Source organism: Chenopodium quinoa, unplaced genomic scaffold (assembly GCF_001683475.1).
Source record: "Chenopodium quinoa cultivar QQ74 unplaced genomic scaffold, ASM168347v1, whole genome shotgun sequence".
NCBI lineage: Eukaryota > Viridiplantae > Streptophyta > Magnoliopsida > Caryophyllales > Amaranthaceae > Chenopodium > Chenopodium quinoa.
Window position 1 is genome coordinate 1407883 of NW_018745675.1, and position 12118 is coordinate 1420000.

The following is a 12118-nucleotide window of genomic DNA, read 5'->3' on the forward strand; positions in this document are numbered from 1 at the left end:
TATTTGATGTACACGACCCTAATCCAGCCTCAGAGCCGCCTGATCTAACGTCCGAATGGGGCGACCTGTGAACAAAGCCGGAAGTATCATTCCCAGACTCTTCACCCGACATTATTAAGATAGAGTCGCCTAGTGTATTCAGAGGACTTGGCGGATGGTATGAAATATCACTAACCGACACCCTAAAAGAGTCGTCCTCATTGAGCTCTCGACCTGTTCGCTTTGTTCTGACCATAGTGTCTTGCACATACGTAAAGACGGTCAAATTCGGGGATGTTCGCAAGGGGGAGTCCAAGTAAGGACAGCCGACACTCCTAATCCTAGATTCAGCCGTCCCAGGTTGCCGGCTTATTGCTATCCTAAGCCGTGTCGTGTGTGTTGGTGAAATCATTATTTAAAACGAAGAAAAACAAACACAGACGGTAAATAAAGTGAAAAGAGAGAGAAAAACAGGCGGTTACCTTTAAAGAGAAGGTTTTGTTAAATTGTTTGAAGCTTGTGACGACTACGATGTACACGAACAAAGTACAGGCAACATAAGTTTTTCTCTCAAAAAGTCAAATTCTCTCTCGAAGATTTTTCGTGAACATGCGAAAATAAGGGGGGTAAAAACTATTTATAGAGGGGTGAAATTTCAGGGTTACCTCTATAATTTCCTCGTGAAACAGTTAAACACCTGTCACCGCTGCAAGCGTGACAAATGTCACAGGCGTCATGTGGCACGCCACGTCACCCCTGTGAGGGGCAAATAATTTGGGTAAAAATATCCAAGCCACGTGGACCAACCAGAGCGTGACACGTGTCACCCTAGGAAGTGCCCTAAACGGGCTAACCGGGACAAGACACGTGGCATGCGGAGGCTAAAGGAAAATGGCGGCCTTCTCAGGCCCATTTCTCGAGGCGCCGTAAAACGACGCATCCCACTAAACGTAGGTTAGAATGACCTGCGTAAGGGCACAATTCCCGATTTCCTATAAATAGAGACATTTATCCCAATTTGGGGGACATATTCATTTATTACAGCATTTACTATTCTCTTACAACAGAGAAATCACCTGATCTCGAGATTCGAGAAGATTCACTTACTTTTCGCATTTTACTCTTCGACACGTACTAACTTGATCATTGGAGGCGAAACTTCGAACAACCGGAGCATCCGTTTGTGTGCAGGTACAGGCGACAAGGATCAGACTCAGTGAAGTAACTCTCCCGCAGGACACATAAAAACCCCCGAAACAAATATTATTCTGTTCGGTAAAATAACAGATGCCGGATTTCAATTCTAAATAATTGGGTTTAAGTGGTTCGGTTCCCGTTGGATATAGGGTCAATAACGAATAATCTTATAGTTTGCTATAAAAATTAACAATGTTGTGCATACAAAATACAAGGGGTTGATTGGAGAACAAAAAAAAAAAAAATAAAAAAAAATTCAAAAGGAGCGTAATGTACATCCACAATTCTAACAAAATAAAGGTGATCAACTGTGGTCTAGCCCAGACCAATCCGAAAAAGTAAGGGTTTGAGTAAGCCTAAAACAACATTTTTTAGTTAATTATCTAAACTCGACCCAGAACAAAACCGTTACTTTTTTTTGGACATGAGGATTGCTAAGACATCAAATATATGAGCGTACACAATAATTACTATGGAACATTTCCCATCATATAAAAACCTAAGTAGCAGTAATTAATTTGATTATGAAATTTCCCATAATCTTTATCGTATAAACCGGGATTAAATCTTTATTAGTTACGGAGGGAACTGTATAATCTTTCGGAAACTTTGATCATTATCAAAACTCTGTTTATTTATTAATTAATTTATTATTAATTTTCATAAATAAATACACCTAATAAAGAAAAAAAAAAAAAAAAAAACCAAAAAAACAACATAGAGGCGGTGATATTATAAAAACCCAAGTGCAATTTACACCCTAAAATTCACACTTTTTGCTTGCAATTTGGGTACAATCGAAGATCATTTTATTTGTGGAAATACCCATCAAATAATTTTAATATTGTAAGTCAATTTTTCTCTTACAATCTTATCTTCATTAATTTTTGTATTTATTTTTAATTAAATTTAATGTTTGATTTTGATCGATTATATTGTAAATTTTTTCCCATTATTTGGTGCAATTCTGACTCTTGTTTGTTGCGTTGAATTGGATTAGTAAGTCTGATACTTGTTTAAAAAATTCTAATTTTGTCAAAATTTTCTCAGTGTTTTTTTTTTTTTTTTTTTGGTGATCAATATTGTTGATCAATTTAAAATTGAAATATTATTATTTTTGGTTTATTTATATCATATTCAGTGATTCTGTTTTATGATTTTTTTTTTGAATGGTTGTAAATAGTTTGTTTGTGATTATTTAATTGATATTAGTTTAATGCTCCAATTGTGACACAATAATTTAGCTTTAAACTTAAATATAGTGTTGTTTGTGATGGTTTAATTGATACTAGTTTTTTTTGGATAATTGGATATATTGTTGTTGGTGATGATTTAAATTTGTACAAGTAGTTTATATGCTCGCAATTGTGAAACTTGATTGAACTTTTTAGTTTAAACTTGAAAATATAGTGTTGTTTATGATGCTTTAAGTATGTGTGGTTTATACAGGGTGGATGGTAGACAAGTTAATGGGGGATAGTATAACGGAAAGTAGGGGTCAGAAACGAATAGAAATGGCGGAAGATTTGCCTGCAGATAAGCGGGCATGTAGTTCGCTGGAGTTTAGACCGAGTTCGTCGACTGTAACCCCTGAAACAATTGTTAATGCGACGAGTACAGCATTTGAGATGCGTGTTGGTGATATGGAAACTTCATCTTCATCTGCAGCTTCAGCCTCTGGACATTCTGAGGGTGATGGTGAGAGGGATTCTCCATATGGGTCATGTGATTCTGATGATATGGAGGATGATGATGATGATCGATATAGCAGTCTTCGTGAGCTTCAACGTAGTCGATCACAGAGTGATAGTGCCAAATTTGATGGGATTGTTTCTTGTTTGAGTAATGATGCTGAGCCTTCAGGACAATTAGCTGCTTTAACTGAACTTTGCGAACTTCTTTCGTTTTGTACTGAAGATTCAATATCAAGCTTGATAGCTGATCGATTTACTTCTGCTCTTGTAAAGTTGGCAAAGCATGAGAACAGCCCAGATATTATGCTTTTGTCTATCAGGGCTTTAACTTATTTATGTGATGTTTACCCACGTTCTTCTAGTTTACTTGTCAGGCATGAAGCAGTTCCTACTTTGTGTGAGAGACTGTTGATCATTGATTATCTTGATGTAGCTGAACAAGTATGTCCCCTCTCCGTTTAACAAGCGACCCCATAATGTTAAAAACGTTTTAGCTGTATGTTATATGTTTATTCGAATATGTATTGTTTGATTCATGTTAGCCACTTGTTTCATGTAGTGCTTACAAGCATTGGAGAAAATTTCCCGTGATCAGCCACTTCCATGCCTACAATCTGGGGCAATAACAGCTGTTTTAGGTTATATAGATTTCTTTTCTACTACCGTCCAGGTAAGTCACCGTGAGTTAATTGGCCAATATTTAAATTTTTTGTCTTATTTTTTCGTAACTTTAAATTGTATTTTATGCATTTTTGTTTGTATTAGAGAACTGCACTACGCACTGTTGTCAATATATGTAAGAAGCTCCCATCTGAATGTCCTTCACCTGTCATGGAGGCAGTTCCTAGATTGTGTATGCTTTTGCAGTATGAAGATCAGCAGGTTTGTAAAGTGTCATTTTATATGTTTATTTATTTGTATATCTATATTTTGTTTTAGCCTTTGCTCCTGCCATGGATGTCACACACGTGAGTATGTGATGTGACTTGTGACTTTCTTTTGCTCTTCTCTTCTCTTAATCAACTTTAATGTGTACTCTTCAGCTGGTAGAGCTTGTAGCCATTTGCTTGATCAAAGTAGGAGATTGTGTGAAGGACTCTCTGGGGATGTTGAGTGAGCTTTATGGTCATGGACTCATTAATCAAGTCATTCATCTCATAGACTTGAATAGTCGAATCACTTTAAGCCAACCTACATACACCGTAAGTTATGATCCTTTCATATTCAGAGCAGCTCTACAGCAAGCATTTGCAAATTATTCCAGCCTTATAACTGAACTTTCGTTTCCTGTCTTGGAGAGAAAAGCACTGTAGTCATGTCTGTTTTGCTATGTTGTGATACAGGGTCTTGTTGGACTAGTTGCCAAAATTGCATCTAGATCAGCTGATGCTGTAAGAACTCTTTTTGAGCTTAACATTGGAAGAATTGTAAAGGATGTTTTGTCAAATTCTGACAATTCTCGTGTAACTCCTTCCCCTCGTACAAAAGACAGCAATTGCTCTCTGGTTTGTGTTATTACTTCCTTTTCTTTTCTCTTAAAATTGTTGGATTTTGTGCCAATCTGTAATTTGATGCTTTCATCTGATATTTATTGTGGTGCTAAGGTTATCATGTGTGAATAATATTTGATGAATTGATAACAAGCAGTACAGAAGTGGTGGGGGTATAAGGTGGGAAAAATCTTTGGCATGGAGGGGCATTGTGATTAAAGAGAGTTATTAAAGCAGATTTTTTATACTGCATGTTCTATTTGGTGGGAGAAATTGGCTTTAACCCCAGATTTTGAATAGCACATTCACAATATCATAATAGCTGTTGTAAATGTTATTAATGTATTATTAGATTAATGAATGATCAAGAGTTATCCTTGAAATTGTAAAAGTGATTAAGATGGGCATTGTGACCTTATAAAATATGGCAAGAACAATGTCACTGAAGATGCTATCTAAAATTTTCATCTAAACATTAAAGATAAGATATATAATCTATAAATCTTCTGTTTAAAAAACTAACATTTAAGGTTTCAAATAAGCCTAGAAACTTCCCCATTCTCTTTGGTCCATCAGAACCCATTATTACGTTTTAGTGGGATACATGTCTTTGCCAAAGAAGCCTCTTTCTTAAGAAGTGCTGTCCATGAGGAGGGCAAGAAATCCCCATAGGCAACACTACAAACTAAGCACCATATTCACACTTTCTTTGTTCTGTTGCCTCCTATCACGTCTTGTCTTCATCAATGTCATCATAATCTCAAATTTTTGAAAATATTACAAGCACATTGTGAGATTCAGGAAGGATATGAGGGGGAAAAACAAAGTGCACTGTGATTAATGCTTTTCCAGTTTAGAATCAAAGCTGTTTAGTGAACCCTAAATATCAAGTTGGTGAGATATATGATGATGTCCCTTGCCTCTTGGAGTACTTACATGTGAAGCCTATTGGACTAATGGTGGAGGCTTAGGATGTGAGCCTGTGAATTTATACCGGATTACTTATGTGTATGAATTGAAATTACTTTGAGGTTTCGATTCGAATGATATCTTGGGTGCTGAAAAACGAGACTATGCTTTGAATGAAAATATAATAAAATATTTATGAACCAGCTAACAGACTCATTATTTTTCTGACCTAAAATTGTGAAGGTTAATTTTTAACGTATCATCTAGATTCTAGAAAGCTTTGTTCATCTACCTTGATGTAATACTCATCTATCTTACTTCTCAAATGAGCTGGCATCAATATTTTGGTGGATGAAAGTATAAATTATCAGCCTTTTATGTTTTAGGTGCATGAAGTTCTGAAGTTGCTGCATGGGCTGCTTCCTGAAGTAGTCAGAGATAAGAAGGAAGAACTCTTGTCGAGCACAGACAGAATATTGTTGGATCAGCCTGATATAATGCAGGAGTTTGGGACAGATATTCTTCCTACTTTGGTCCAGGTTAATCCACTAGTATTTAGACACATTGGCTACCTTCTTTGTTTCCTAGCCTCTGTGCTTTCTTAAGAGTTTTATATTTTTATATTTTATTATTTTTATTAATAAGTTTCAAATTTAATATAAATTTAATTTTTATTACTGTATTCCATTTGCAGGTAGTTAGCTCTGGTGCTAATCTGTATGTCTGCTATGGATGCCTTTCAGTTATCAGTAGATTATTTTACTATAGCAAACCCGAGACTCTTCTCAAATTATTTGGGAGTATTAACATTGCAAGGTAAAAGATCCTTGATCTATCTCTGGGCAAACATTTACCATTACCAATTTTTTTTCATAATAAATATAACATCTCTTTGAACTGCATGACAGCTTTTTGGCAGGAATTTTCACTCGAAATGATCATCATGTTCTGGTATTAGCTCTACAGATTGCAGACACTGTCCTGGAAAAACTTTCTAATGTCTTAATGCAATCTTTTATCAAAGAAGGTGTTCTATTTGCAATTGATAACCTTCTCATGCCAGATAGTTGTTCACAGCAAACTTTTCCCATGACTGGCAGTAGCCAAAGTAAAAAGATTGCTGTGAAGGAGGTTGTGGGGTGCTTATGCTATATCTATCATACCAGAAAGTCACAGTCCACTATCGATTCTGAAAAATGCAAGGCTAACAAAGAATCTGTTATCAGCCTGGCTGAGCATCTGAAGACGAATTACTTCTCTGTAGAACTACATAGTTCTCAGAGCATGGTGACTGATTTACTTGAGGACCTTAGAAATGCTTCTCATACAATGAATGATTTTCTAAACATATCCCTAGACAGGGAAGCTGGTGCTCAGAGGGAAGAGAGACTCTGCAGTATTTTGGATAAAGTCATACTTCAACTTGGAGGGAATGTACCTGTTTCAACATTTGAGCTCATAGAAAGTGGCATTATGAAGGCATTATTGAACTACCTATCAAATGGTCAGTTTTTAAGCAGCTCATATATCTCTGATGACCTAACGCAAGCTTATGGTGTACAAAAAAGATTTGAGGCCTTTGCAAGAATGTCTTTGTCATCACCTGATCCAACCTCACAAGATTTACCATTGTCTTTGCTTGTGAGAAAATTACACCGTGCCCTTTCAACTGTAGAAACTATGACTGTTATGACAGGTTATGCAACCAAGCAAAGAGGCTCTTATGCAACTGTTCCTAATGGACGCTCAACCGCGTATCCATCTCTCAAAGTTCGCTTTGTGAGGGGAGAAGAAGAATTGTGCTTGGGTGACTACTTGAAAGATGCTGTGACTGTTGATCCTTTTTGCCTTGTGGAGGAAATTGAACAATATCTACAGCCCAAAGTAGGCCAAACAAGAAAGGAATCTTCAGAAGCTGGTACCCAGGCGTTCCTTGAAGCAAAAACTGAATCTAATCAAGCTCCTCTTAATGCTGCCTCCCATTCATGCAAAGGTGTTAAACATTTGGGATCAGGGAGCACTTGCACTGTTACGCCTGATTTGCAGGTTAGCTTCTTGCTTTAAACTGAGTCTTAGTTTTTCATTTGATTTTCATAATGACAATATATGTAAAATATTCTCTTCTGTTCAGTCTTTACTCGATAACCTTGGTAATCTCTTCTAGGTGTCCTTATTTTCTTCTAAAATACGAAGTATTTATCCTGTGCATGCATGGGTTGTTAATTTTTATTTTTTATTATTGAGTTATATTAATGTAGCTGACCTCACTTATAGGATTAAGGCTTTGATTGATTGATTGAGTTATATTAATGTACACTATTTTATTAAAATATATTTCTATAATGCTTATTCAAAATCTAAGACAGATTTTTTTTTTTCAAAATGTAAATAATTTAAATTTAGAAATTATATATTTTTTATTTCAAAATACTAATGAATTGAAGTTAAAGGCAACTAAGCAGTAAATGGAAGCTGAAAAGGGGTTAGCAACCATTTACAATCAAATAATAATAATAAATAAATAAATAAAAAGATATTTAGAATGGCCAGTGAAACTAAAAATTGTCAGTCATATTTTATCAATGTAAAATTTTTTTTGAAACAAAGTCAATGGAAGAGAATGTTTTTCACTTTGTTAAATCAGGGGGTGAAACTAACAATGTATTGAATAGGCATGATGGTTTAAAAAAATGAAAATACCAGGAAGAAGAAAATATGCATGGTGGTTATCTTACAAAATATAAAATTAAATGGAAATACTTGAGGGGGAAGGCCACGTGGCATCATGTTAGCAAATTTATCTTTTTATTTTATTTTATTTTATTTTTATTTTTTTTTTTAAATATTAGTATAGATTGCTACTAATTATTTATAAAAGCAATGGCAATGTGTCGTTTCCGATGTCTTTTAATTCTAAATTTTATTTCGAAAGAGTTTCAATTAATATGGGGGAGCTAATTGAAGAGAACTGAAACAGTGGAGCATATAATTGAAGTGAGGGATTTGACTTGCAAATTACTCAAGTTAGAAGCAGCAATAATTAGAAAGCAAGCTTTAGTTGGAGGTTTTTGTGTGCTCTAAGATTGTCTGATTGCTGTGCTGTGCTGTGCCACCTCTATCACTTGCTTAATCTGTTCATGAGCTCAGGTTGCAATTCTCTGCCAATGATGCTCTCCATATCATTATAATTGGTTTTCATGCTTGAGGATTTGTATTAATGTCTTTGAGAATTTGGTAAATGTTATCTTAGAGCTCCCCTTCTCACCTATGGTCTCATATCATGCCAGGTTCAAAGAATTCATCTGGTTCATTCCTTTTCTATTTCAAATCTTATCTCCTGAGTCCTGATAGTTATAGTTTGTGTTTGATATCAGAATACCTTCTATCTTTCTACCCTGCATTAAACAAAGATCTTATGCTTCTCTTTTTAGAACCTTTGTATTGAAGAATGAACAGCGTTATTTTTTAAATAATTGAAGGTAATACATATGAATTTTGTTTGTGATTAGAAATATCATTAGTTAGGGAATTAGTTTTCAAGGTTCATTCATCATGAGCTATCTGTTGTTCTGTGATTCAAATACTTTAAACAAATCTTTTAATAATTAGTAGATTTGTGTTATTCAGTGAAGCATTATTCAGGTGTTGGAGGTAGACAAAGGTGGCCTGAGTTTGTTGTTAACTAGTAGCTTGATTAACCCAAAAGCATTAGGTGCAGGTGTAGGGAGTGGGAATGAAACTAGAAGATCTTACCTCTTAATACTTTCTATATTTGGTCAATCATTAACAAACAAAGCTGAAAGTAACCAAACAAATGTAAAGTTTATTGTCAATTTTTAAAACCAGTGTTACCCTGCTAGGGATGTAAAGTCCCAGTCATGATCTAAGTATTAAACTCCATAGTAGTAGTGTCCCAGTAACCTTCACCATATGAAATATGTTAAGTAACAATAGCATGGTAGTTTGAATTTGACCTGATTTTTTTTTTTATTTTCTTCATTTGCAAAACATTTGCTTATGTATTCAATGATTTTAGAGGTTGATTTTTTCAAAAAAATAAATAAAAATAATTTATACTTCCGTATTAATGTCACTAACTTTTTCTTATGAAAATAAAACTCTATTTATGTTTGAAAGGGTGCAAAAATGAAATTCTTATTATTCAAATCAAAATTAAACTTTGGGATAACTGAACTGCGAACAAAATGAATGTAAAGCAACGGAACAATTATAGCATTTTGAAACTAAGAAAATAATGGTGGTATTTGCGTGCTATTTCGTATATTTGCTCTTCAATTTGTCACATTGTGCGAAATTGAAGAACTTGTTTCATGGTAAAACCCGTAAGCTCTTTTTATGAGGCCTAAATGGGAATTTTTTCGCTGGAAGCGTAAGAATTTGAAATTGTACGAAAACTTCACAGGGACTTAGGGACAAAGAATGGGGAAACAGTTATATCAGAAGCTGTAACCGGATGTTTTTATGTCAGCAATAAAATTAATAAAACAAAAGATAAATATTTAAAATTATATCTTGTTACTAGGTTTATAATTCTATCTTATAATATTCTATTAACTAGAAATACTTTTGGTGAGGGTTGATCTAAACCAGCCCATTATGTATAAATTTCAGCATGCCAAATATTAAACAACTTATTAGAAACAAAAGAAATATGTAACGAATTCCCCCATGCTTTGGGGATGCTCTCAGCGTCAAATAACATGTACTAAGGTGTATTACCTGTTTGTGTGACTTGTTCAGATTATGAGCTGGAACAAAACAAAAGAAAGGAATTATTTTTTCTAATTTTCAGTACTTGTGAATAATATGAAACACCAGTTACTACCTATAAATTTCAAAATGAAAAAGAATATGTTGATCTATTTGGTATGGTTTCTGTAGGTAGAATCACTGGCCTATTGGTCTAGCCTATTGACCACTCTTGGTTTATAAATCTTATTAGAATCTACTACTACTTGCAGGAAAATGGTGATGATAAATCTCATAGCTCAGCTATGGACATATCTGATGTGGGGCAGACAAAGGTTATTGGAGCAGAAGTGTCAAGTGAAGTTCAATCTGTGAGTTGATCTGCTTTCTAATTAAGTGTCCTCAAGTCTGTTGTTTTGCACTATTGTCTGAAAGCTATCCAAATATTAATTATTACCTGGCCTCCAAAATACTGGCTACTTCATAAATCTATTAGTGCTGTAATGGAACTGTGATTAACATCTAATGCTTTAGCTGTTTCAGGGATCTCTAGAAGAGGAAATTCCCTTACCAAATGCAACTGAAAACCTAATAGGTGAGTGGGCTTGACATGTTACGTCTTGGATAGCGAATTTTCTTGTTCAAATTTCTTTCCATTTTGAATTATCTTAAAATCATTGTAAAATTACTCGTTTGATGTGTGCAGAAACTAGCTCTACCTGCCTATGTGGTGATAATGAAAATAGTAGGAAGGGCCTGTCTCAAGCATCCTTCAACAAAGAGGATATTCCATCAAAGTTGGCACTTTACCTCAATGGAGAGTTGTTAGAATCTTCATCTACCCTATACCAAGAAATTCTTGAAAGACGGGTGAATGGTTCAAAATTGTGGACTAGTACACACACAATAACGTATAGGAGAGTAGCAGGTAATGAGACAAGCAGTCTTAAGGAGTCTAGTAACATGTATGGCGATGCTGCAATAGATAAAGTTTTGTTATGCCGGCAAGTTATGCCACTTTTCTCCAACATATTTTCTCATGGACTTGGTTCTAAGCTGGGTTCATCAAGTACTTCAAGTGATATATTGTTGCTCCTCAGATGTTTGGAAATGATGAACCGCTTTTCATATCATTTGGTGTCTTATGAAAGAATGAATGCTTTTGCTGAAGGTAAAATAGACGATTTGGATGAGTTAAAAGTAGCACTTCCTAGACTGTCACAGTATGAATTTGTGAGCAGCAGATTGACAGACAAATTAGAACAACAGATGCGGGATCCCTCATCAGTCCATGTTGGAGCCATGCCATTGTGGTGTAGTCAGTTGATTGCTAGATGCCCATTCTTATTCAGCTTTGAGGCAAGATGCAAGTTTTTTCAGTTGGCAGCATTTGGTAAAGTGCAAATCCCACCTAATATGTCATCTCCTAGTGATTCAAATTCGTCTAGAGACAGGAGAGCTTCTGTTGGTAGTCCACCTCGTAAGAAGTTCCTGGTATGTCGGGAACGTGTTTTGGAGTCAGCTGCTCAAATGATGGATCTTTCTGCACAAAAGAAGGTAGTTATTGAGGTGGAATACAGTGAAGAAGTTGGTACAGGTCTCGGTCCAACACTGGAATTTTACACATTAGTAAGCCATGAGTTTCAAAAGGCTGGCTTGGGTATGTGGAGAGGTGATTATATATCATCTACTAACAGTTGCAGGAAGCAGGATTCTAGTTCCAGAGTGATGGTATCTACTTCTGGACTATTTCCTCGCCCTTGGTCACAGACATCAAGCGACATAAATGGGATAGAGTTTTCTGATGTTATTAAAAAGTTTAAGCTCTTGGGACAAATTGTTGGAAAAGCTCTTCAAGATGGAAGAGTATTGGATATTCCTTTCTCCGTAGCATTTTATAAACTTGTTTTAGGGAAGGTAATACTATTGACTTTTATCACCACTCAACCAACCCCCCATCCCCCCCAAAAAAAAAAAAAAAAAAAAAAAATATAATAATAATAAAAAAAAAAACTGGACTAAGTAGGTTGGATTTGCTTTTGGCTTTTATGACTTAGGTGCTTTTTTCATCAGTAACGTTGTTTATGTTATGTTAGGAACTCTCTCTGTGTGATATTCAATCGTTTGATCCTGATCTTG

The 12118-nt window shown here is 35.2% G+C and overlaps 1 protein-coding gene across 2 annotated transcripts in view; it reads left to right on the forward strand.

Moving 5' to 3' along the window:
- The first annotated feature begins 1752 nt into the window (after window positions 1-1752).
- LOC110717273 (E3 ubiquitin-protein ligase UPL4-like) overlaps window positions 1753-12118 on the forward strand; it is a 14309-nt gene continuing 3943 nt past the window's right edge. Inside the window, exons 1-13 of one of the 2 annotated variants that reach the window (XM_021895929.1) lie at window positions 1753-2022; window positions 2626-3311; window positions 3430-3540; window positions 3636-3752; window positions 3914-4072; window positions 4214-4375; window positions 5656-5808; window positions 5964-6085; window positions 6178-7315; window positions 10252-10350; window positions 10514-10574; window positions 10686-11896; window positions 12076-12118. The exon at window positions 12076-12118 is cut by the window's right edge and continues 185 nt beyond it. In XM_021895929.1, coding sequence (XP_021751621.1) covers window positions 2631-3311; window positions 3430-3540; window positions 3636-3752; window positions 3914-4072; window positions 4214-4375; window positions 5656-5808; window positions 5964-6085; window positions 6178-7315; window positions 10252-10350; window positions 10514-10574; window positions 10686-11896; window positions 12076-12118 — 4057 coding nt within the window. In that variant the 5' untranslated portion in view covers window positions 1753-2022; window positions 2626-2630. The remainder of the gene's footprint in view (window positions 2023-2625; window positions 3312-3429; window positions 3541-3635; window positions 3753-3913; window positions 4073-4213; window positions 4376-5655; window positions 5809-5963; window positions 6086-6177; window positions 7316-10251; window positions 10351-10513; window positions 10575-10685; window positions 11897-12075) is intronic. The other variant, XM_021895930.1, reaches the window with a different exon arrangement.